The 20,831-nt window shown below is 41.8% G+C and overlaps 2 protein-coding genes across 14 annotated transcripts in view; both read left to right on the top strand.

Annotated features, from left to right (window-relative positions):
• RALGPS1 (Ral GEF with PH domain and SH3 binding motif 1) overlaps nt 1–9,229 on the top strand; it is a 218,139-nt gene extending 208,910 nt beyond the window's left edge. For all 13 annotated transcript variants that reach the window (XM_083423745.1, XM_083423737.1, XM_083423746.1 and 10 more), the window contains 4 exons: nt 641–733; nt 1,394–1,499; nt 3,201–3,292; nt 4,938–9,229. In XM_083423745.1, the coding sequence (XP_083279871.1) occupies nt 641–733; nt 1,394–1,499; nt 3,201–3,292; nt 4,938–4,967 (321 nt within the window). In that variant the 3' untranslated portion in view covers nt 4,968–9,229. The remainder of the gene's footprint in view (nt 1–640; nt 734–1,393; nt 1,500–3,200; nt 3,293–4,937) is intronic.
• A 3,421-nt stretch (nt 9,230–12,650) lies between these two features.
• On the top strand, nt 12,651–15,791 carry LOC310669568 (beta-1,4-galactosyltransferase galt-1-like). The gene is made up of 3 exons (XM_083423910.1): nt 12,651–12,699; nt 14,012–14,179; nt 14,414–15,791. The coding sequence occupies exons 1-3, from the start codon at nt 12,666–12,668 to the stop codon at nt 15,361–15,363; spliced, it is 1,152 nt and encodes a 383-aa protein (XP_083280036.1). The 5' UTR covers nt 12,651–12,665; the 3' UTR covers nt 15,364–15,791.
• Nucleotides 15,792–20,831: the final 5,040 nt, after the last annotated feature.

The raw sequence follows: 20,831 nt of genomic DNA, 5'->3' as shown, positions 1-20,831 counted from the left end.
ATTTCAAAACCAGGTTATATTCCACACCCTGGAACCCTTCTCTCCATAAGCTTTTCTTTTAGAAAAAAAAGGTGCCAGTAATGTGTACCCTTATGTACCCCCAGAAAAAAGCACTGAGTATATATGAAATGGCATTGGTTTGGGGGGAATGGAAGAGTTTTAGGCCAAGGATTCTTTCTTATATAGCAACTATTTCCTATTGGCAGTAATTTTCACTGCCTTCAAGAGGGTGGGGGGGGGGAGGAGAAAGGCAGACATGTACAGGAAAGAGTACAAAACGAAGAGTACATATCTGCTATTTTTCGCATTCTGTAGGAGAGGACTCAGGCCTTTAGGCTTTGCCTCACATACCGCTACATTTCCTCATGGCCTTTTGTGAAAATGCCATTGCTTGATCCTAAAGGTTTGAAGTGCATTTATTATCATTCTGACTGGAGCTGAATTACTGAGCTGTAATGCATCCATCCCCACCAGCAGGGGACAGCACATAACCTTGTTTTTCAAAGTGAACGCAGAATAGCTGGGTTTTCTTCACCGAAAATGCAGCCTCATAGTTGATAGCATGTCTGAAGCATCTCACCTTCTTTCATGTTCTGGAAATTTATGTATGCTTTTGAAAGTTTTTTTAATTTCCTTTCAGCTTTCCTCCTGGACTAGATATTGGGTAACCCTTTCAGGATCTACTCTGATCTACTTTGGAGCAAAGTCATTAAGAGGCACTGAAAGAAAGCATGTAAGCAAATAATTTGCCTTATTTTGTAGACCAAGTGCACATCCTATCTGCAATTGTTTCAGAGAATCAATTGGCTGCAGTATTCACAAAAACACTAAGCAGCCCAGGGTAGCAGAATAAAGGCAACTCCCAACTTGCATGCTATTGCGTACATGCCTGGTGCCAGGAAGCTAGAAATGGAACCTGGAAGTGGGAGTACCCTGGAGAGTCCTTGTGGCTCACAAGAACCCTCCCCAGACAGTGGGGCAGCAGGTCTTTGTAGAGGCTGCTCAGCCTCCCCACCTAACAGCTGATGTGCAGGGCTGCTCAGCTGATGTCCTCTTTGGGCTCTAGGGAGGGTCTCCTCAGCGGGGCTTTGTTGAGGCTGCTCAGCTGACTTCTGGGGAAGCTTTCCCGCATGTCAGCTAAGCAGCTCAAAAAAGCCCCACTGTGCCTCTGGCTTGGGAGGAGATTCTCCCCAGAGGACATCCTCTTTGGGTTCTGAGGAGGGCCTCCTCACAAGCCACAAAAGGACTCCCCGCTTACGTAAGGGTGCTCCCCACTTACACACATTTCAGTTATGCATAAGGGGCCCGGAATGCAACCTTTGCGTAAGTGGAGTCGCCTATACTTCACAATTCAGCTCATTGATATTCTTCCTTGACTTTTTCTCTCTTTTAGTATAAATCTACTCCGGGGAAAAAGGTTTCTATTGTGGGCTGGATGGTAGCACTGCCTGATGACCCTGAACACCCTGATATTTTTCAGCTAAATAACCCAGATAAAGGTGGGTGTTTTATTTTTAATTGGACTTTCTTCAGAACAGTAAGTGTGCTCAGTAACAGTAAGCTTTCCTATCAGTGGCATGCAGTGAAATTTTTCAGAGGGGAACAGTTAAGGCCAGAGGCACTAGCTTGTGTGGGGTGTCAATGTCATGCATGTGACGTTGCACACGTGAGCATCATGCCTCCCTCCCTAAGCCAGGTAGAAACTTCCCAGGCTTTGTGAAGGAGGCGCCAGGGGAACATTTAGGGGACTAACCTAGTCCCCTTAATCCAATGACCGCACACCATCATTTACTATGCTTTTGTTAAAACAACCAAAAGCCCTGTAGCACAAGCTTTTGTGTACTGTACTAGAGTCTACTTCATCAGATAAAAACAGCATTATCCTTGGCTGACTGGTATATACCCACATGGGAGCATTCAGAAAAAATGCTGTTTATAATTCAATTTGCATTCAAAACTGTAAAATGCAAAGGAAATGATCAGGATCTGTTAAAACGGGTGTAGGGAACATCAGGTCTGAGGATTGAATGCAATCTTCCAGCCCTCTCTTATCTAAGCTGTTCCCCTTTGCAGGCCACACCCCTCTCACCAAGCCACACCCTTCACTACTTCTCCTCTACAGCTTCCTTAAGTGCTTTTGCCTCATTTAAATGTGTCTGATAATGTTTGCTGGGATGAAGGATTGAAAGGTGGGTGATTGGGTGTGAAGCCCTGGCTTTTGTGTGGCTGGAATGTCTGTACATAGTAATAGTCACATCCATTGCTTTGCCCACTTTTGCAGACCCTCCAAGTGTCTCCATTTTCCAGGGACAGTACCAGATTTACAGAAGCCATCCCAGTTTCTGATTTGACCCTGGAACATCCTGCTTTTCCTTAGGAATCCCTATTTTCATAAGAGAAATGTTGGAGGGGTTTGGAGTTATCCGACCCCTGAGACATCTGAAGGCAGCCCTGTATAGGGAAGGTTTTTGTTTAATGTTTTCTTATGTTTTTATATATGTTGAAAGCTGCCCAGAGCGGCTGGGGCAACACAGCCAGATGGGTGGGGTATAAATCTTAAAATTATTACTATGAAGTCCCTATTTTTATCAGAGAAATGTTGGAGGGTATGCTTTTGCCCTGCCCATACCAACATGTGACCCCACAGAAGGTTCCCCAAAAGGGAACACAGCCCTCATGTTAAAAAAGCTTCCTCACCCCTCCATTAAACACTCCTCAGCAACAAAAAGGTGCTGGGTTTCCACCCGCAACACAAGTTTCAGATTCTTTCATAATTGCCCAAGTAAAGTACCACCACTATTTTATTGCCTGTCCAGCTAGCCTGCTATGAAAACTGGCAAGGCAGGAGTCAATAAGCTGCTCCTGCTTCAGCCTGCTAAACAGTATATCCCCCAGCTCTTATAAATCAACAAGGTAAATACTGAATACATTCTTAAACTACCAGCTTTACTCAGTAGAAACAAAGACAGCGAGGCTGGTTAAGATTTTTAGACTGGTTGGTGTTCTGATCAATTCGTACTCACTCTTTTGAGTATTCTGACATTTCAGACTAAGGTTCTTCAGTGGTCACCCAAACTGGTCATTACCAAGATCTTCTCTCTTACCAGATAAAGTGTTGGCTTTTTTAAACCTTTCAGCATCTTGTTCTGTTTCTTCCAAAGCTCAAGGGCTCCTTCTTACCTTATATTTCTAACTTGTAGGCAATGTTTACAAGTTTCAGACTGGTTCAAGGTTTCATGCAATACTGTGGCACAAACATTTGGATGACGCATGCAGAAGCAACAGGCCTCAGGTAAGGTTTTTCTTCTGTTTCTGTTTGAAGCTAAAATAGTAGCCATGTGGAAACTTTTTGAACGGGGTTGTAACCACAACAAAAGCCCTAGGCAAATTAGGAGTGCTTACACCACCTGCATCTGAGCTCTCAAAGTTTCCCCAAAATTGCATTGTTTGCGAATGGTTGTAAAATATTATTGTATGGATTGTAACCGATATTAGTTTTATTTCAAGTGTGTCCATTAAAATTAATGGACAAGGCTAACTTAGATTCATTAATTTCAGTGGGTCTACTCTGAGTAGAACATAGTTGGAGACAACTATTATTTATATATTTAAAGTAGTGTAGTTCAACACACAGGTCATAAGGCCTTTTTTTGGCACCCCTCAGCAACAATGTCAACATCTTATCACCAAGCTCAGCTACAGCACCCTTGGGCCTGCTACCTCCAGACTGCCTTTTTCAGGGGAAGAGGAAGAAGCAGCCGGCTTGACAGTGGTCTTGGCTATTTGTATTTATCCACGAGGGTTGTGGGGGAAGCTGCTCTTTTCTGCAAGACTGCATACTAAAAAAGTTGCTTTATAGACTTTTGAATCTGCCCTGAGCAGAGCAGGTAACATGTGATGGCTGGTGGGTAAGGCAACACATAATCACTGTCCCATGTCTTCGTGCAGTTTCTTATGTCTTGTGGAGGGATGTTAATTTGCCACACCATGCTTTGATCCCACCTGTCTCTATGCGCCTTGCCCCTCCCTTTAAAAAAATGCTTTATTACACCCCCTTCCCTGCAAGAGGCACTCTGCCTGGTGCTTCCCAGGGTGTTCCGCCTAATAATGTGTCACGTGCATACCACACTTTTGCTTCCTTGACTCTGGCAGCTGAATGTCATTTTAGAGCAGGGGGCAAGGGGAAGGAGATGTTGCTGCACCAAAGCCCCTTACACATAAGGAGCACTGAGAGGACCTGAGCCCGGCCCAGCTACTCGCTAACTATGCAATACTAACTATATTGCAAACATTTTAATTTATGATATGGAAATTTAATTCAGTGTGCAGCGCATGGTTTCTCTGTTAAAGTACTCTTACTCTTGGTCTGAGAAGATTTTTACCCTGCTCCTCAGCCAAAAAGACTTGCCGAGCCAGGGCTTTTTTTCAGCCGGAACTCACCAGAACTCAGTTCTGACACCTCTCAGGTGAGCACCATTGCCATTATAAGAGAACAAGGGAGGCATTCATGGTGAGTTCTGGCACCTCTTTTTCTAGAAAAATATCACTGTCCAGAACCATTTTCAGATATCAAAAATAAAGAAGTCCCCACGCTCAGGCTTACAATTTACACCACAGAAAAGGGATTGGGGTGAGGAGGGAAAAAGCAAACTCAGCCACTCTAGTTAATGATTTCAGAACATGCAGCAAATCACTCAGACCACGCATCAAGCTGTTAATCATACATTCCTGGTTGATGAAACTATTGCTGGTGTACGCAACTTCCTCTGGTTTTCTTATGTTTAAATAAATAAATAGCTTTTATAGATGTAGAACCAATTTATAACTTCCTTTTTTTCTTTTTGCATGAGCACTTCCACTGCCTTGGGATGCTGACGTCTTCTATCCATGATAGGCTGACCATTCATTGTACTGACCAGTTTACTTTTCTCTGCCAGGTACCTGCAAACCTTATGTCATTTGAATAACGTGCTCCAGTATGTGATGTGACTTCAAGTGCCAAACTGCAGGATGGGAGAATCATTCCCACAGGAAAATGGAGGAAGGGGACTCTAGAGTGAGCCAGCTGTCTGTAACAGTGACTTCAGCACTTTTCTTATATAACTTGAAAGTAATTATGACACAGCTTCTAAAAGCAGAAAGTGAATGTTGTCCTTAGGACAGGATCTAACTCAATGCACTGATGAGAGAGGTGATTTAGACTGATTGAAGATACAACCTGCTTAGTGCAGGATCCTTGACTTTAGCTTTGTGGTCACAGACTACTGTGGATTTCTGTTCTGCCACAAACTGTGCATCACATCTTCTGCGGATTTTTTTTTTAACTGCTCTTTTTATTGTTGAGCTGCTTTATGTGACTGAAGAACATTTAGCCCATGTTGGGTTTTCAATTATTTCTAATGCACAAAATGATGACAGTGTTAACTTTGCTGCAAAGTGTCAATTAGAATAGGACATTGTGGAACAACGTTTTTATAACCTTAAGTGCACTGAGTTGCTTGGCAATGTGGCTGCCTCAGATTTTGTATCAAACATAGGGACAAACCAATGTTCATACCTGAGCTATTTGAGAAATGTGTATTTTGGCACAAGATAAACCACCTTCAATTTAGTGTTTGTTTCTTGTAATTGGTTGTGCTGCTTTGTTTTAATTAACTACAGGTGCCCAGGCATATGAAGGGTCTCTTGCTGCTGAAAAATCAGTTGGTGTTAACGCTCCTCCTGGGTTCTTTCACTCCAAAAAGAAATATTTGCCTTAAATTATTTGTTTTTCTTTTTACTGTGGGTGCTATTCATCAAAAATGTCTAGCTGTGTGTCACCTGCCCCCGGGTCTTCTGGGGCACAGGGCATCTGCTCAATCAGTTAAGTTGCAAGAGCATTCCTGCCTTGGGACGAGGGTTTACACCCTCTCCCTTTCTCTGGGGGTGGGGGGCGGTTGCCAGTATATCCTTCCTGAGCCCACCTTTTTTGATACTTCACATACCTTTCTTTCACAGAAAATCAGTGTTAAGGCTGTATTCAGCAAGGAAAGAATACATTGATTATCTCCCTTTCCCTCATTTCCTAACATATGAATAGCAGTCAGTAAGCACTCAGCCACTGAACATCTGCAAGACTACAACTGAGTGGTACAGCTTTTAATAAACTTGGGAAGCCATTTCGGATTAACAGAACTCTGCATCTGAAGAAAGCTCTGGCAAGGGCATGCTGTCTATTGATCTAATTGGATATTGTTAATCTTTGAATGTTTTTATTTTAAATAATTTCCTTTAATGTTCAGTGTCTGTTGACTGTATTGTTTTTAAATGTTATGTTGTATGCTTGTGTCATAGATCTAAGACTGAAATCCAGTATGAAACTGGCTGTCAAAGAGAACCTAGTTACTGAATCTAGTAAGCTACCCAAAAGGGGCAATAGGCAATTTTACAGCAAGATATATCCCCAAACACCCTTTTTACAGTTGGGAGCTGCACAGCTGGCTTTCTTGCCAATCCAAAAGCTAAATTCATGAGAGTGAGGTAGCTGTAATAGGATATCTATAGGTCTATCAACAAACTCTTATCATCGGCCAATGGATGGAATTCTCTTTTTAGACATCACCATCTCATAATGTGTTGGGATACAATTTTGAAGGGTTCTCTTGTACAGAGAGATGGAGTTTACATGTTTGGATTGTTTTTTCAAGAAGAACATTTTTCTGGATTTGCCATCAAAAGCAAAGGTGTATGATTTTGTAACTTCTCTGCGTATATGTGCTGATAATATCCCACCTACCTGCAGGATGCAGAAAGAGACACATCTTGCCAGCTGAATGATGGTTATTAAAAGTCTGATCTCCAAACCTCCTACTTAATGCTGAAAAGCCAACACCATCCTTTTATACTAAATAATTAGCCTCATCCAGGCGTGTACTCAAGTTTTAAATGTCCGTATTTAAGCCAGAAACGCATTACAAAACCATGGATAACATTATCATCACTTCTACAGTTGTATTAAATCAAAGGATCTTTCCGTTGACAGCCCAGCCTGAATTTTATCCTTTGTAACTTCCAAGGATGCCAAAAATGCAAGGAGCACCCACCTGATGCAGGGAAACTAATAAATGGTTAAAAGGACTAGGCCTTCTCATGCTGCCAAAGACCAAATGCTATAGAAAGGGAATTATGACATGCATAATTTAGTGACTCCATTGTCAACGAATGGCTTAAGGAAAAACAGTGGTGTTTGGGTTGCCTACCAATCAAATAATCGGATGGAGAAGAACAATCTGTATGGTAAATTTTACCTCAGTCCCTTAGGGGTTAAAATATGCATTGGTTAGAATACAAACTGTAGCTCTTTCGTCAAAACATATTTGAAGCAAAATAAATTTGAACTGCTCAGAATAAGTTCCAAGACCTAGTTATATAATGATTCATCAGTAATCCAGGTGCTCACAGTTAGTCAGAAGAGCAACATTTAAACCTAAATAATAAATGCTTACACTTACTGGCTTGTTCATAAGTCAGTGTGAACCACAAACTGAAATTACAGTGGCTACATCCAAAAACCATACACTATTGAAGGCAAAGGGAGTTTATTAGATGCCTCTGAGTGGACAGAAACAGCTGTCAAACATGAAGGCTAGAAAATATGGTAAATTATGTCCCATTGAATCTAGTGGGCCTTCTAAGTAAGAATGTGTGGTATTTGGCTGCAAAACTCTTTCAGAACAAACACTTACAGAAAGCATATCTGTATTTTGCTTTATATTTTACTTACTGGATAAACAAGGGAAAATATTTTGGCTTGTGAAGAATCCCCACATCACAAGAAAAATGCCTCCCAAAACTCATCAGCCTCCACCCTTTTACATCAAGCACCTCAATCCAAAGGAATTTGGATCAGAAATCAGCACAGTCCTTGATAATGACATTGCATTAATGAAAATAACACTTGTCATGGTGACACCCATGAGAGGGGAAATCTCCTTTTGTAATGAATGAAACTTGCATGCATCTGTAGAGGGGGGAAATCTCTTGGAATTAAGCTACTTGAAAGTCCCTCTGCAAATCTGCATTTGGAATGTTTTGTTTTGTTTTTGTTTTTAAGAAAAGAAAGCAAGAACCAGTGATGCAAATGGCTGGCCATGATTTTGATTTGTTGTATATGGACATGGAAAGTTGTACAATAATGAGTTGTGTGATAATGGTGATATGATGCAGTATTCAGCAATATAAGCATCTTTGCTGCAGTGTTTTGAGAAGATGAAATAAACGAGTGTTAGTACAGTATATGGAAATTGTTATTAGCATAATCCACATTTAAATGGTTCTCGTCCTATAAAAGCATGAAGCTCTACTTAGCTACTGATTTTTGTGTGTGTGCACCTTTTACTGTGAATTCAAGTGATGCATATTGGTACTATTTAAAATACCACCTCCCTCAAAGCATATCACAAAAACTGTGCCCTGGCGTGTGTGTGTGTGTGTGTAAAAATACACACAAACTCACACTCAGCTCTTGTGCTTGAAAACAGTTCAAATAATTTCAATGGTGGCAACAGATCCACGTGTGCAAAGGCAAATTGGCTTTATCCTTTGAAATGAATAGTGGTCTGGTGCAGGTGAGATAACCCCATACTGCACATCAGTATTCCTATGCCCAGAACAGACTACTGGATCAGGTCCTAGTGAACAGTGATAATTGTACAAAGCTAGTCTTTTTGTTCAGCTATTCTGCAAAAGGGTCCCTATCAAATTATTTTCAGGATGACTGTTAATGATTTGTTTAGCTGTATTGAGCAATATTATTTATTATTAATTTATTAGCGTGTATGTAATTTAAAAGTAAACTTAGTGCCAAAATGCATGTTTTTCCAATTAGCACTCAGTCAAGGTATAGACAATAGTATTCAATTTTTGACCCATTTGTCACATTGTGATGTAAACCAATTTCTATATTTCAATTTGTTTCTTGTGAGAACTGTTGCACTATTTTATTTTATTTTTACTTTTAGCTGTATTCCAGCAGCCCACTGCATGCCATTTGTGTAAGGCCTCTTTCTAAAAAATCTTGTGAATTGTCTCTCATAATAACCACTGAACTTTTAACTCTTGTGTGGGAGTCTTTTAGGTTTTTGGCACAGTATTTTGTTACCTCAGTCTTCTATCAGGTTGCTGTATTTTTCAGCTTGTTACATTGATGATAATTGTTTCACTAATTAAAAACTTTAATGTAAAAATAAAATATAGTTTTCTTTCTTTAGCACATATTTTACACATATGGTTTATAACTGCTTTTTGACCCAAAGGCCCCCAAAGCTATGAACATATTAATACAAAAGAAAAATGCAATTAATATAAAATAGCAGATCACGATTACACTGGTTGTGCATTCGTCAACAGCATCCATGCTGTCACTTAACATGCAGCTCCCCAGCATTCCACCTTTTACTTGGGAGCCAGGTTAACTAACACACATACACCTCTTGCCCAGCTCATCCAATCTCTCACATCCACAAGCAGTCATCCAGCAGCAGTACCCTCATCCTCATCACCCCCCAAAGGAGTAACACAAAGGCGTGATTTCCACTTGCAGCTACTCACATGCAATAGGTTGTTGTTTACCAGGTGCAGATAAAAAAGTCTGGGGAGCCAAGTTGGCATTGTCGGGCTCCTGCCAAGGCCCATATTCCTGAAGAGGATGTTTACTGATCAAGAACTTTCTGGCCCTGCTGCTTTTGCCCTTGAAGTTGCTGCCCTCGGTGAATGGACAACTAACTACATTAAGTGAGGATATAGAGCAGCACGCCCAACTTGCTTTGCACTCCCCCTCCTAGTTGCTGAGTGGATTGGGCTGAAAGTGGGGAAGCAAATGGGCAGCAGTGGCAGGGTTAAAGAAGAGACGGCCTGATTCAGAGACACTTGGTCCACTTGCCCAAGAGTTTCCAAAACCTAAAAACTTTGCAGAATTAGTGTTCTTGAGGATTTCAACTTTTCTTGTTTTTTAAAAATAAAAAGCTTCTATCCTTCGTGATATCAGTGAAATTTATATTTGAAACTGCAATGGGTATTGGCAGAAGCCTCCAGGGTTCAGGAAGTTGAATTTGTTTCTGTTGAGGTTCTGAAGAGTAGAAGACAATTCCATAAAGCCTGACAAGAACAAAATATGTATAAAGAAAACTAGGAAATGTTGGGGTTAAACAATCAGGCAAAAGACTTTCATCAAGCTGTTCACACAAATTTGCTGGCATTTTATAGTTAATTCTCAACTACATGCTCCCCCCCCCCAAAAAAAAACCTGAATAGGGAAAAACAACATTAGAAGTGGTCCTTGGTGTCAAGTGAAGCTGTCAAAATTTTCACACAGCTCTTGAATAGCACTATACTCAATGATACTGCAAACAGAACTTTGACAGTTATATGCCACCGAATTTCAGGTGTAGGGGATAAATGTTAGGAGAGAACTCTTTAATGTCCTGCATGCAGGCTTCCTAGAGGCATCTGGTTGGTTACAGTTTTATGTACATAAAATGTTTTCTCGGGGAAAACTAAGAACAGACCAAAGGCCTGCTGAGGTGGCCTCCCATGTGACTATGGGAAGCACACAAGCAGGATGTAAGTGCAATATCCTTCTCCTACTGTTGGTCCCCTGAGAGAGACTAGTATCCAGACGCAATGTATCTCTGTTCCCAGAGGTTAGGGCTGGACTATATCAGCTGTTCAACACTGCCATGTGTCGCCAGCCAAACATTGTGCTTTGGTGGTATACTGCAATGTTGAAAAAACATTCTGCATTGGCCTCTGCCCACAAGACACCGGATGAAACTTTTCCAGCTCTCACCTCGAGAGCTGAGGTGGTTTCACCCAGGCTTGTACGAGTCTGGGACAATGCAGGTCTCTCCATTGTATGAAGGCAGATTGGGATGGTGGTTTCACCCTTGGCAAGGAACTAAAAGCACCACTGGCCTACTGGAGGAGGTCTTGCAGGGTTGCTGCAATGGAGCCAGTTTTTCGCCTGCGACCTTAGGGGCCAACCCCTAAAGAGAAACAGGCATTCCCCTTTTGCTTTATACTTTTTAAAGCAGTCTTAAGTTGGTGAGTATCAGCACATCTTTGTGTTAATACATTCCATAGTTTAATTGTATGCTGTCCCCATCCTGAATTTCCCACCATTCAACAATGACTGGACAACTCTGGGTTCCACCAATACAAAAGACACAGAAAATGTTGCTCTAAAAAAGGTCTGACTCAACATAAGGTAGCTCCTTCTGTTCATGTGTAGTTTTTCTGTAACCTAGTAAACACTGTTTTCTCACTGTGCCAATTATAGGCAAGTATTGGGCATCATTTTGCTTTTATTTCTGTAGCTAAATTATACTTTGCATTCTCCCTTCACTTTCAGAGGCACCATGCCTTCTGAATGTGTTACCGGGAATCACAAGTGTGAATTACCAGAGGCATCTTAAATGGCCACTACAAAAACAGGATGGATTAGATTAACCTTTAGCCTCATACATTTGGTTAAGTGACTCTGAGTGTTCTGAGAGGGGGAAGTCCAAACAGGCTTATCAAGGTGAATGCATTAATCCTTTCAGTCAAATTATTAAAGTAGGCTAAGGGTGGGAACACTGAATGATTGAAGACTGGGAAATGGCCTGTTTCCGCCTGAGGCCTACTCCTACTGTGCTCTATAGTGCTGGGTGCCTCAGATCAGTGGCTGCCAACCCTAAATATAAATATTTATACCTTATGGCATTGGGGAAGGGTCCTAGAAAGTAGGGAAAGTGCCCTTTGAGATTCCTGCATTGCAGAGGGTTGGGCTAAATGACCCTTAGGATCCCTTCCAACTCTATGTTCTATGATTCTTTTATTATCGGTGGGTAGGATGCTTTAGTCCTACTGACTTTTAAAAATATGAAGGTGTTTGAGATTTTTATGTGTTTTGTTTTATGCTGGTTTTCATGTGCATGTTTTAAGATGCCTTGAGCTACTTTTATAAAAAGAAACCGATAGGTTACATATTCATCACCATCATTACAACTGTTATTTAAAAGGTAGGTTTTACCAAGAGTTTGTCTCAATTTTCTTCCCATCCCACCCTGAGGAAAGGCAGTTAGAGGCTTTAAAAATCCCCTCAGGCTTGCTTTCTTTTTTCTGAGGGGATTTTTAAAGACTCCAACTGCCTTCCCCGTCCCCTTTTCGAACAGATTTTATTTTATTGTATTGTATTTCTATGCCGCTTTTCATTCAAATGAATCTCAAAGCAGCCTACAAACAATCAAGAACAATAACAGAGCATTGCAAATACATTGCAAGTCCTATAAAAGATTAAGAAAACATCAACAATTACAATCTGTAAAACACTATTAACAAAACAACAACGAAAAATAAGCTAAACATTGCAGTTAACACAAAAGGCATATTATATGGCTGAAAAAATCAGTACGGCATTAATGATCTCTAAAACAATAGTTGGACAGGGGCAGATGGAGGGGAAGTGAGAGGCTACATTTTGAGGGCAGAACAGAAAAGGGCCCCCAGATTTAAACCACCAGCGCGAAATGAGATAAATAATAATGTTATCTTCTTGATCCGTTTATGCACCGTCGCCGTTACACACGTTAATCTATTTAAACTGCTATCTTAAGGGCAGGGTTCCCCACTCCTGGTGCGCGTGCGCCATGTGGGGGAGGCCATATTCACAGTCTAAAAACAGTTAACTTATTGATCTATCTTAAACTGTTACCTTGAAGAAGATTGTTCATTTGTGTTGTTGTTGTTTTTTGCTCCCTAGACAGATATGTCCGTTTTCTTTCCATCGCACTCGCCCAGGAGCCATTTCAGTGGAAAGATGACTTGAAGAGGGGGGGAAAGGCGGGAAGCGTCCCTTTAACTGCAGCCTTAAAAAAAAAAAAAAAATCCCCTCAGGCTGCAGTTAAAGGGACGCTTCCCGCCTTTTCTTTTTGTCCTCAGAGGCCTTAAAGTGCTGGGAGGTAGGAGGGCAGGAAGGAGCAGGTCTTAAGTTTCTTTTAAACCGCGCTTTCTTCCCCCTTCGTGGCAAATCCTTGTACAAGAGGTAATTCTAACCGCCGGCCCCCGACACAAGTTGGTGAAAAATACGCTCCCTCGTTATGGGGGGAGAGGAGAGCAGATCACAACAACTTGAGGAAACAGGACCCCACCACCACAGCAAACACACTTTGTATATTGGGGGGGGGGGGGTCCTGGATCCATGAACAAGGAAGGGAAGCGCGCATATTAATGGAGTGGGGGGTGCCATCCCCTTACCAGTTTGGGGAGCGTGTGGTAACTTTATTAATAGTAGCAGGAATGACCAAACGCCATTTTGAAAGGAAAACGGATAGGAACCCTTTATGAATAGGTGCTGGGGGTGGGGGGAGAGAGACAGAAAATCCCGAATTTGCAAGAGTTGAGAGGTATTTCTCACAGACTAGGAGGGGGAATGAGAGAAACCCACATAAATAAGTATGGGGCTAGCTAATAACTTTTTATTTGGGGTAAGGGATAGCTTTTTAACATGGGTCAGAGAGCTCATCTATAAAGGTGGAGTAACTTGTGTTTTTTGGGCAGGGATTATATTGTCTTTTTGTCAACACTGTACAGTATAGAAGAATTATCCCACATTTATCGGTGTTGAGGGGGGAGGAGATACAGAAAGTAAAGGGTGGTCATTTATAGCGGAAGGGAAGCTTATTTAAATCACTCCCCACACCCATCCTCTCCAGGAGGACAAAGCAAAGTCCCCCTTAGTAGGAGTGAGGAACTAAACTGGACTAATTTATGGTTAGGGAGTGTGGATTCCTTTCAAGCACACACTGAGAAGATATTTCATATATGGGAGAGCTGATCACACATAATATCATCATTATGAGTTGGCATGTATTCCAGTGTCACAATTATTCAATATTTTAAGGCCTTGTTATGCATCTTTCTAAGTCTATCCTTAAAATTGGTTTCTTGGTTTTGAGTAAGTTGATAATATTCTCTCCCTGCTTTTCCATTTCAGTTACAGGCACTTTGTTGCAAGGCCAAGAGTTAAAGATGTATTTCTGTAGAAGAAACAATTTTATGGTGGTAGTTTCTTTTCTAATTGTACTGTCCTTTGAAGCATACTTGTGGCTGATGCAAACCCCTTTGCTGCCACAAACAATACAGTCAACGGATCTCTGCAAAGGTGAGATTGCCAATGATACAATAACAGCTTTAAAATATAATAAAACATTTATCATTTCACCGTATCACGATGACAGAGAAGGAAACCTAACTCGTGTGATCGCAGTAGTGCGCTACAAGAAAATACAGGACCTTTATTGTTGGTTTTGCTGTAGTCATGATGGCCATGTCTCCATAATAAGAGCAGCCATAGACATTCACTTGGATAGAACTGATTTCCCTTTTGGTCCAGCAGATATTGTGTGCTTGGAACCCAGAAAGTGCTCTCCAAAATACGTGTCAATTCATTCATCTCCTAGAGGGAAAATCGACAAGCTACCAAGGTTTGAAATTAAGAACCGTGTGCCTGAGGATTCATTTTCTGCTGAATTCACCCTTTGTCTCCCTGTCATGTTTGGAAACTACAGCAATGTCTTGCAGTTCATACAAAGCATGGAAATGTATAAAATTCTTGGTGCACAGAAAGTGCTGGTCTACATGTACAACTGCAGCCAACTCATAGAGAAAGTATTGGAATTTTATGTTGCAGAAGGTACCATTGATATTATTCCATGGCCAATTTTTTCATATGTTAATTTCTCTTCTTTCTGGTATTCTTCCAAAGACTGGGACTATGGGAAAGCTACAGTCCTAAATGATTGCATCTACCGCAATATGTACAGGAGCAAATATGTGGTTCTTAATGACATTGATGAAATTATCCTACCCATTAAGCATCTGAGTTGGAAAACAATGATAAGCGATCTTGAGGATCGAAATCCAGAGACAGGCATCTTCTTGTTTGAGAATCATTTATTTCCTCAGCATATCTTTTCCTCTACAGACACACTCAACATTTCATCCTGGAAAATGGTCCCAGGAACTAATATACTGCAGCATATTTACAGAGAGCCCATTAAACTGAAGTTTAGTAATCAGAGAAAGATGATCGTTAATCCAAGAGCAGTGGTTCAGACTTCAGTCCACACCATTCTCAAAGGTTATAGTAAGACGCTGGTAGTTCCCAAAGAGATTGCAATTCTTTATCATTGCAGACAGTATGTTGAAAAAGAGGTCCCTGGAAAATACCTCATTAGGGACACAACAATCTGGAGATACAATGTTTCTTTGATTAATAATGTTAACAACATACTTGAAAAACAATTCCCTAGAAAGAGTTCCAAGTTTAGATGGAATAAATTCTAGGAGGCATTGTAGCTTTTATAAACAGTTGTATTTTTACACATACAAAATTACTAACAAAGTGCTGGTACAATCCATATGCTAAATTTGTAGAACTTAATTCTACAATTAGAAATGTACAACCACCTACTGTATGCTCAGTAAAGTTGTAAGGATTTTTTTAAAAAACCTATTTTCCCCGGACATCAGTTTCTATTCACTGTTACCTGGACTTAAATCTACACTATAGATTGCCCTAAGGTCATACTCTTAGAACTGTCATGGCTTTCTTCAAAAAATCCTAGGAACTGTAATTCACCGACTGTTTCTCTATTCCTCTCCCTTTTCACTGTTTTGTTGCTTAACATCCTGTCCAATGAATAGTTTTGAAAAACTTGCTTATCATTTTGTGCAGTTTATTTGGTCCTGAATAAAGAATTTATCTGATGGTTTCGGATTTTCTTCTTTTTCCTCCAAACTGTGGCTGGAACTAATAATACAAGCTGTGGCAGAAACTCTAGGAGTCTCTCTGAGTGGAAAAAGAACTTGCAGGGTATGGGACCAAAAGTTAGCCTTGTTAGCCTTTACAACCCCACATCTCCATTCTGCATAACTCTTAAAAATGCAGGAACCCTTTCCTTCCTAGCCGCTCACCCCAGCAAATATGGTAATCAATTCTGTGTGTCCCTGTGTGTCCCTGCTGAGGGAGATTTCAGGAAAGGAGCTGGTGCAAATATCTCTAAAGAAGTGTGAAGCTCAGTAGCAGAGTATCTGGCACCTTGTGGGAGCCACAGTGCCTCATCCCCCTCCCCCTATACTGGAAATTTAAAATTATGAGCACAGATCTCCAGATGCATCTTTTTCAAACCAATCAAGCCAAATACGCTATTGGCTGAGAACATTCAGGAAGCTTGTACAGTACCTTCCTAAGAACTAGAAACAGGAAGCTGCCTTATACTGTGTAACACAACTTATTGACACTTCCTATTGTCCTGCTGCTTTCTCCCATGGCAACTGCTATTTAGTGCTCCATCAGAGCAAACAGAAATTTGGGTTTTCCCTTGATTGTCATTTGTTCCAATCTATCACTAAAGAGTGGATTTTCCATTGGAAAGGGTCTTGTCAGAGGGAAAACTGCTCTAACCTGCACCTAGAAAGCATGGTTCAAGTGGAAAACTGCTCTGACCCATGCATTCTAAGCGCAGCACTAGCGGAAGTATGGACAAGTCTTTAGTCAGACCAAATCTAACTTGAGTTTGTCTATATTGACTGGCAGCAGATCTACAGGCTTTCAGGCAGGTGTTTTCCAAAGCTTTACCCTCCCACAAACATTTAAAAGGCTGTAGAATATTAATCATCCAAAGGCTCCAAGCGAACCTCCCTGGGGAGTCACTGCAGAAAAGACCTGCTCTCATGTTGCCACCTAAGGACATATTTCCTCTCCTGACAAATGTCACCATGCAAGGCGACCAAAGCAGTTTCTGTGCCCAAACCAGGCCTGAACCCTGATAGAAAGGGAGCTACAAAATCTGCTGCTTCCAAGAGCACCTGGATCTGGCCTTAGATTATTTCTCAGGTTATGTCTGTTTGTTTTAAAAGAGCAAATAAGGTACTTCTGTGTGAACTAGCCCACACAGAACATTCACTGTAGACATGCAGGGCAGTTGTACTTTCAGGCTTCCCATTTTGGCATCTGGATGGCCACTATCAGTGCTTTTTTTCTGGGGGAATACAGAGGTGTGCATACCCCTAAACATTTTGTGACTCTAAGTTTGGCCTCATTGAGGGGCAGTATTTCAAAATGAGTAGGGAAATGAGAGTACCCCTAAACATTATTTTTTTTAAGAAAAAAAGCTCTGGCTGCTATGAGAACAGAATGCTGGACCAGATGGGCCATTGGTCTGATCCAGCAGGACTCTTCCTTTCCAGGCATTCCTAGTGCCTCTACAGAAAGGAGAGATTGGTCAATCACAACTGTTGTCGCTTGCTTGCTATATTGCTTCCATGTATTTCTGCACTTGCATTGCAAAGTGGAGTGGATCTGGAGTGGCAAGGTGATACATGTATATTGAGAGTGTGTGAACATTCTTTTCATTTGACATATTCCTGCACAGCCAGGTTTGTCTGCCAAGGATGCAATAATCTAATGAAATAATCCAAGCCCAGTATCTGCAGCAGAGGTTTGGGAGTGTGCATTTGTGTGGAAAGCATGCAGAGGGAAAAGGAAGCATGGAAATTCCCGCCCCAGATCCATGTGAGTCATTGCCAGTGAGTTCTATTCTTCTCTTAGTTGTTGCTTAATATTGATCTCTTTAAGCAACAGCATCCAAAACAGGTTAGAGTAGCTGAATGGCTCTGTTGAGCCACATCTCTGCCCACATGGTTGGAACCCAGAACAAGTTTTGCCGGTCTGGCCTGTGTGAGAGAGTGTAAACACTTAAGAGATCCTAGTCTAGGCACTGATGATGGAATGCATATGCTCCAACATTTCTCCAGTGAAAACAGGGACATCTAAATATATATCTGAAGGCTTCTCCCATATTTGATCTATGTCATAGATGTCATATGTACACCTACGTACATTGGTCCCCTTGAGCCAATTACACCACCTTCCACAGATAAATGGAAGTAAATAAAGAAATAATTTATTTTTAAAGTTTTATTTATAATTTTTCATGATAACATAAACAAAGCAAAACATTGAATTAAACAACCCCCCCCTTCCATGGTTCCTTCTGATTACCCCTTACTGCTGCATATTCTAGTCCAGGTTTTTCCCTTTCTCTATTTATATCAACATATATTTTACTGCTGGATTTACTCTAAATCTGCTAAGGTTCTAACCAGTTTACAATGATTTTTCAAATATTCTACAAACATTTTTCAATCTTCCTTAAATACTCTTTCTTCTTGATCTCTTATTTGACTGGTTAGGCTTGCCAATTCTGCATATTGGATCATTTTCATCTGCCATTCCTCTGCTGTTGGTACTGCTCCCTTCCTTCATTTCTGGGCATATATTCTTCGGGCTGCTGTAGTTGCATAGAGAAGAAAATTATTTGGGTCTCTGGGACATCTGGCGAGCCAGAGCCGCACACGGAAACGCCGTTTACCATCCCGCTAGTAAGCGGTCCCTATTTATCTACTTGCACCCGAGGGTGCTTTCGAACTGCTAGGTTGGCAGGCGCTGGGACCGAGCAACGGGAGCGCACCCCGCCGCAGGGATTCGAACCGCCGACCATGCGATCGGCAAGTCCTAGGCGCTGAGGTTTAACCCAGGAACATACCAGACAGTGAATCCTATTGAGCTCAGTGGGGCTTAGGTAAAGGTAAAGGTACCCCTGACCCTTAGGTCCAGTCACGGACGACTGGGGTTGCTCGCTCATCTTGCTCTATAGGCCGAGGGGGCCGGTGTTTGTCCTCAGACAGCTTCTGGGTCATGTGGCCAGCATGACTAAGCCGCTTCTGGAGAACCCGAGCAGAGCACAGAAACGCCATTTACCTTCCTGCCAGAGCAGTACATAGACGTGCTTTTGAACTACTAGGTTGGCAGGAGCAGGGACTGAGCAATGGGAGCTCATCCCATCACGGGGATTCGAACCGCCGACCTTCTGATCAGCAAGTCCTAGGCTCTGTGAGCCAGACTTTGTGTGTGTGCTAAGTGACTAGGAAATGCATAGAAACGTATGGGATGAACGAATAACCCATGGGAACACTTAAACAGCCCAGAAGCAAATAAGCTTGAACACAGGAAAAATGCTCATTATCAAATAAGCATCCTGCAAACAAATCAGAACAAATTCTCCATAAACAGGCCATCTGGAGTGTTACGGTAAAATCTGGGCACGAGATTGCTCTGCTACCCAGCTCGTCGGACTAAGTCCGCGGGTCCCTGTGGAGGAAAATGAGCTCAGCCGGAGACTGGAGCAAGCTGCAGGAGATCCCAGTTTATTGCGCAACAAGGTTCAAGACGAGATTGAACCCCGGGAAAGGGGTGACATTAACTTTTAAAAGTTCCCTCCATGTCCCATGATACAGTGCAAAATACATCATAGTGACATCACGAATACATTAAAGAGAGGTTGGGTTATATAGATCACGTCATGAATACATTTGGAAGGGGTTGGGTTACACAGGATTAGCATATGGAGGAGGGAGGGGGAGATATGCAGAGTCGGGGATATGCATAGATAAGCGCATCCTGAGTACCGGTGATGGGAAAACAATAGTCCATGTATGCATAGTCTGCCACCTGGCATTGCCCGGAGGAAGGGCTTGACGGAGTGATTTGACCGGATTAGGGTCTTCCTGAGTACGGTCTTCCTGAGTACGTGACCCCTCGCTTGGGGAATTATGGAGGCAGGGAAGGTGTCATGGAGTTCTGAAGAGACTGAGTTGATTGAGACCAAGAGCAAGGAAATGGGAGCTATGGTTGATTTTATATGATTTTCTGAACATTTTAGTCGTTTTCTAGTCCATTTTATAAGTTAAATAAATAACAAGGCCAGTGGAAGTGATTGTATTCCAGCTGAACTATTTAAAATTTTAAAAGATGATGCTGTTAAGGTGCTACACTCAATATGCCAGCAAGTTTGGAAAACTCAGCAGTGGCCAGAAGATTGGAGAAGGTCAGTCTACATCCCAATCCCAAAGAAGGGCAATGCTAAAGAATGCTCCAACTACCGCACAATTGCACTCATTTCACACGCTAGCAAGGTTATGCTTAAAATTCTTCAAGGAAGGCTCAAGCAGTATGTGGACCGAGAACTCCCAGAAGTGCAAGCTGGATTTAGAAGAGGCAGGGGACCCAGAGACCAAATTGCAAACATGCGCTGGATTATGGAGAAAGCTAGAGAGTTCCAGAAAGACATCTACTTCTGCTTCATTGACTATGCAAAAGCCTTTGACTGTGTCGATCACAGCAAACTATGGCAAGTTCTTAAAGAAATGGGAGTGCCTGATCACCTCATCTGTCTCCTGATAAATCTCTATGTGGGACAAGAAGCTACAGTTAGAACTGGATATGGAACAACTGATTGATTCAAAATTGGGAAAGGAGTACGACAAGGCTGTATTTTGTCTCCCTGCTTATTTAACTTATATGCAGAATTCATCATGCGAAAGGCTGGGCTGGATGAATCCCTAGCCGGAATTAAGATTGCTGGAAGAAATATCAACAACCTCAGATATGCAGATGACACAACCTTGATGGCAGAAAGTGAGGAGGAATTAAAAAACCTTTTATTGAGGGTGAAAGAGGAGAGCACAAAATATGGTCTGAAGCTCAACATCAAAAAAACGAAGATCATGGCCACTGGTCCCATCACCTCCTGGCAAATAGAAGGGGAGGAAATGGAGGCAGTGAGAGATTTTACTTTCTTGGGCTCCATGATCACTGCAGATGGTGACAGCAGCCATGAAATTAAGAGACGCCTGTTTCTTGGGAGGAAAGCAATGGCAAACCTAGATAGCATTTTAAAAAGTAGAGACAT

This window comes from Podarcis tiliguerta, assembly GCF_965153285.1.
Source record: "Podarcis tiliguerta genome assembly, chromosome: Z".
Taxonomy (NCBI): Eukaryota; Metazoa; Chordata; class Lepidosauria; order Squamata; family Lacertidae; genus Podarcis; species Podarcis tiliguerta.
Note: the sequence above shows the minus strand (reverse complement) of the source record. Positions and strands in the feature narration are given on the sequence as shown.

Excerpts from the sequence above, each read along its gene's own strand:
- LOC310669568 (XM_083423910.1), top strand. The coding sequence starts at position 12,666 with ATGTGGGGGAGGCCATATTCACAGTCTAAAAACA. Across the intron at positions 12,700-14,011 it reads ATATTCACAGTCTAAAAACA|TTACAGGCACTTTGTTGCAA; the intron begins GTTAACTTATTG and ends TTTCCATTTCAG. Across the intron at positions 14,180-14,413 it reads GTCAACGGATCTCTGCAAAG|ATATTGTGTGCTTGGAACCC; the intron begins GTGAGATTGCCA and ends TTGGTCCAGCAG.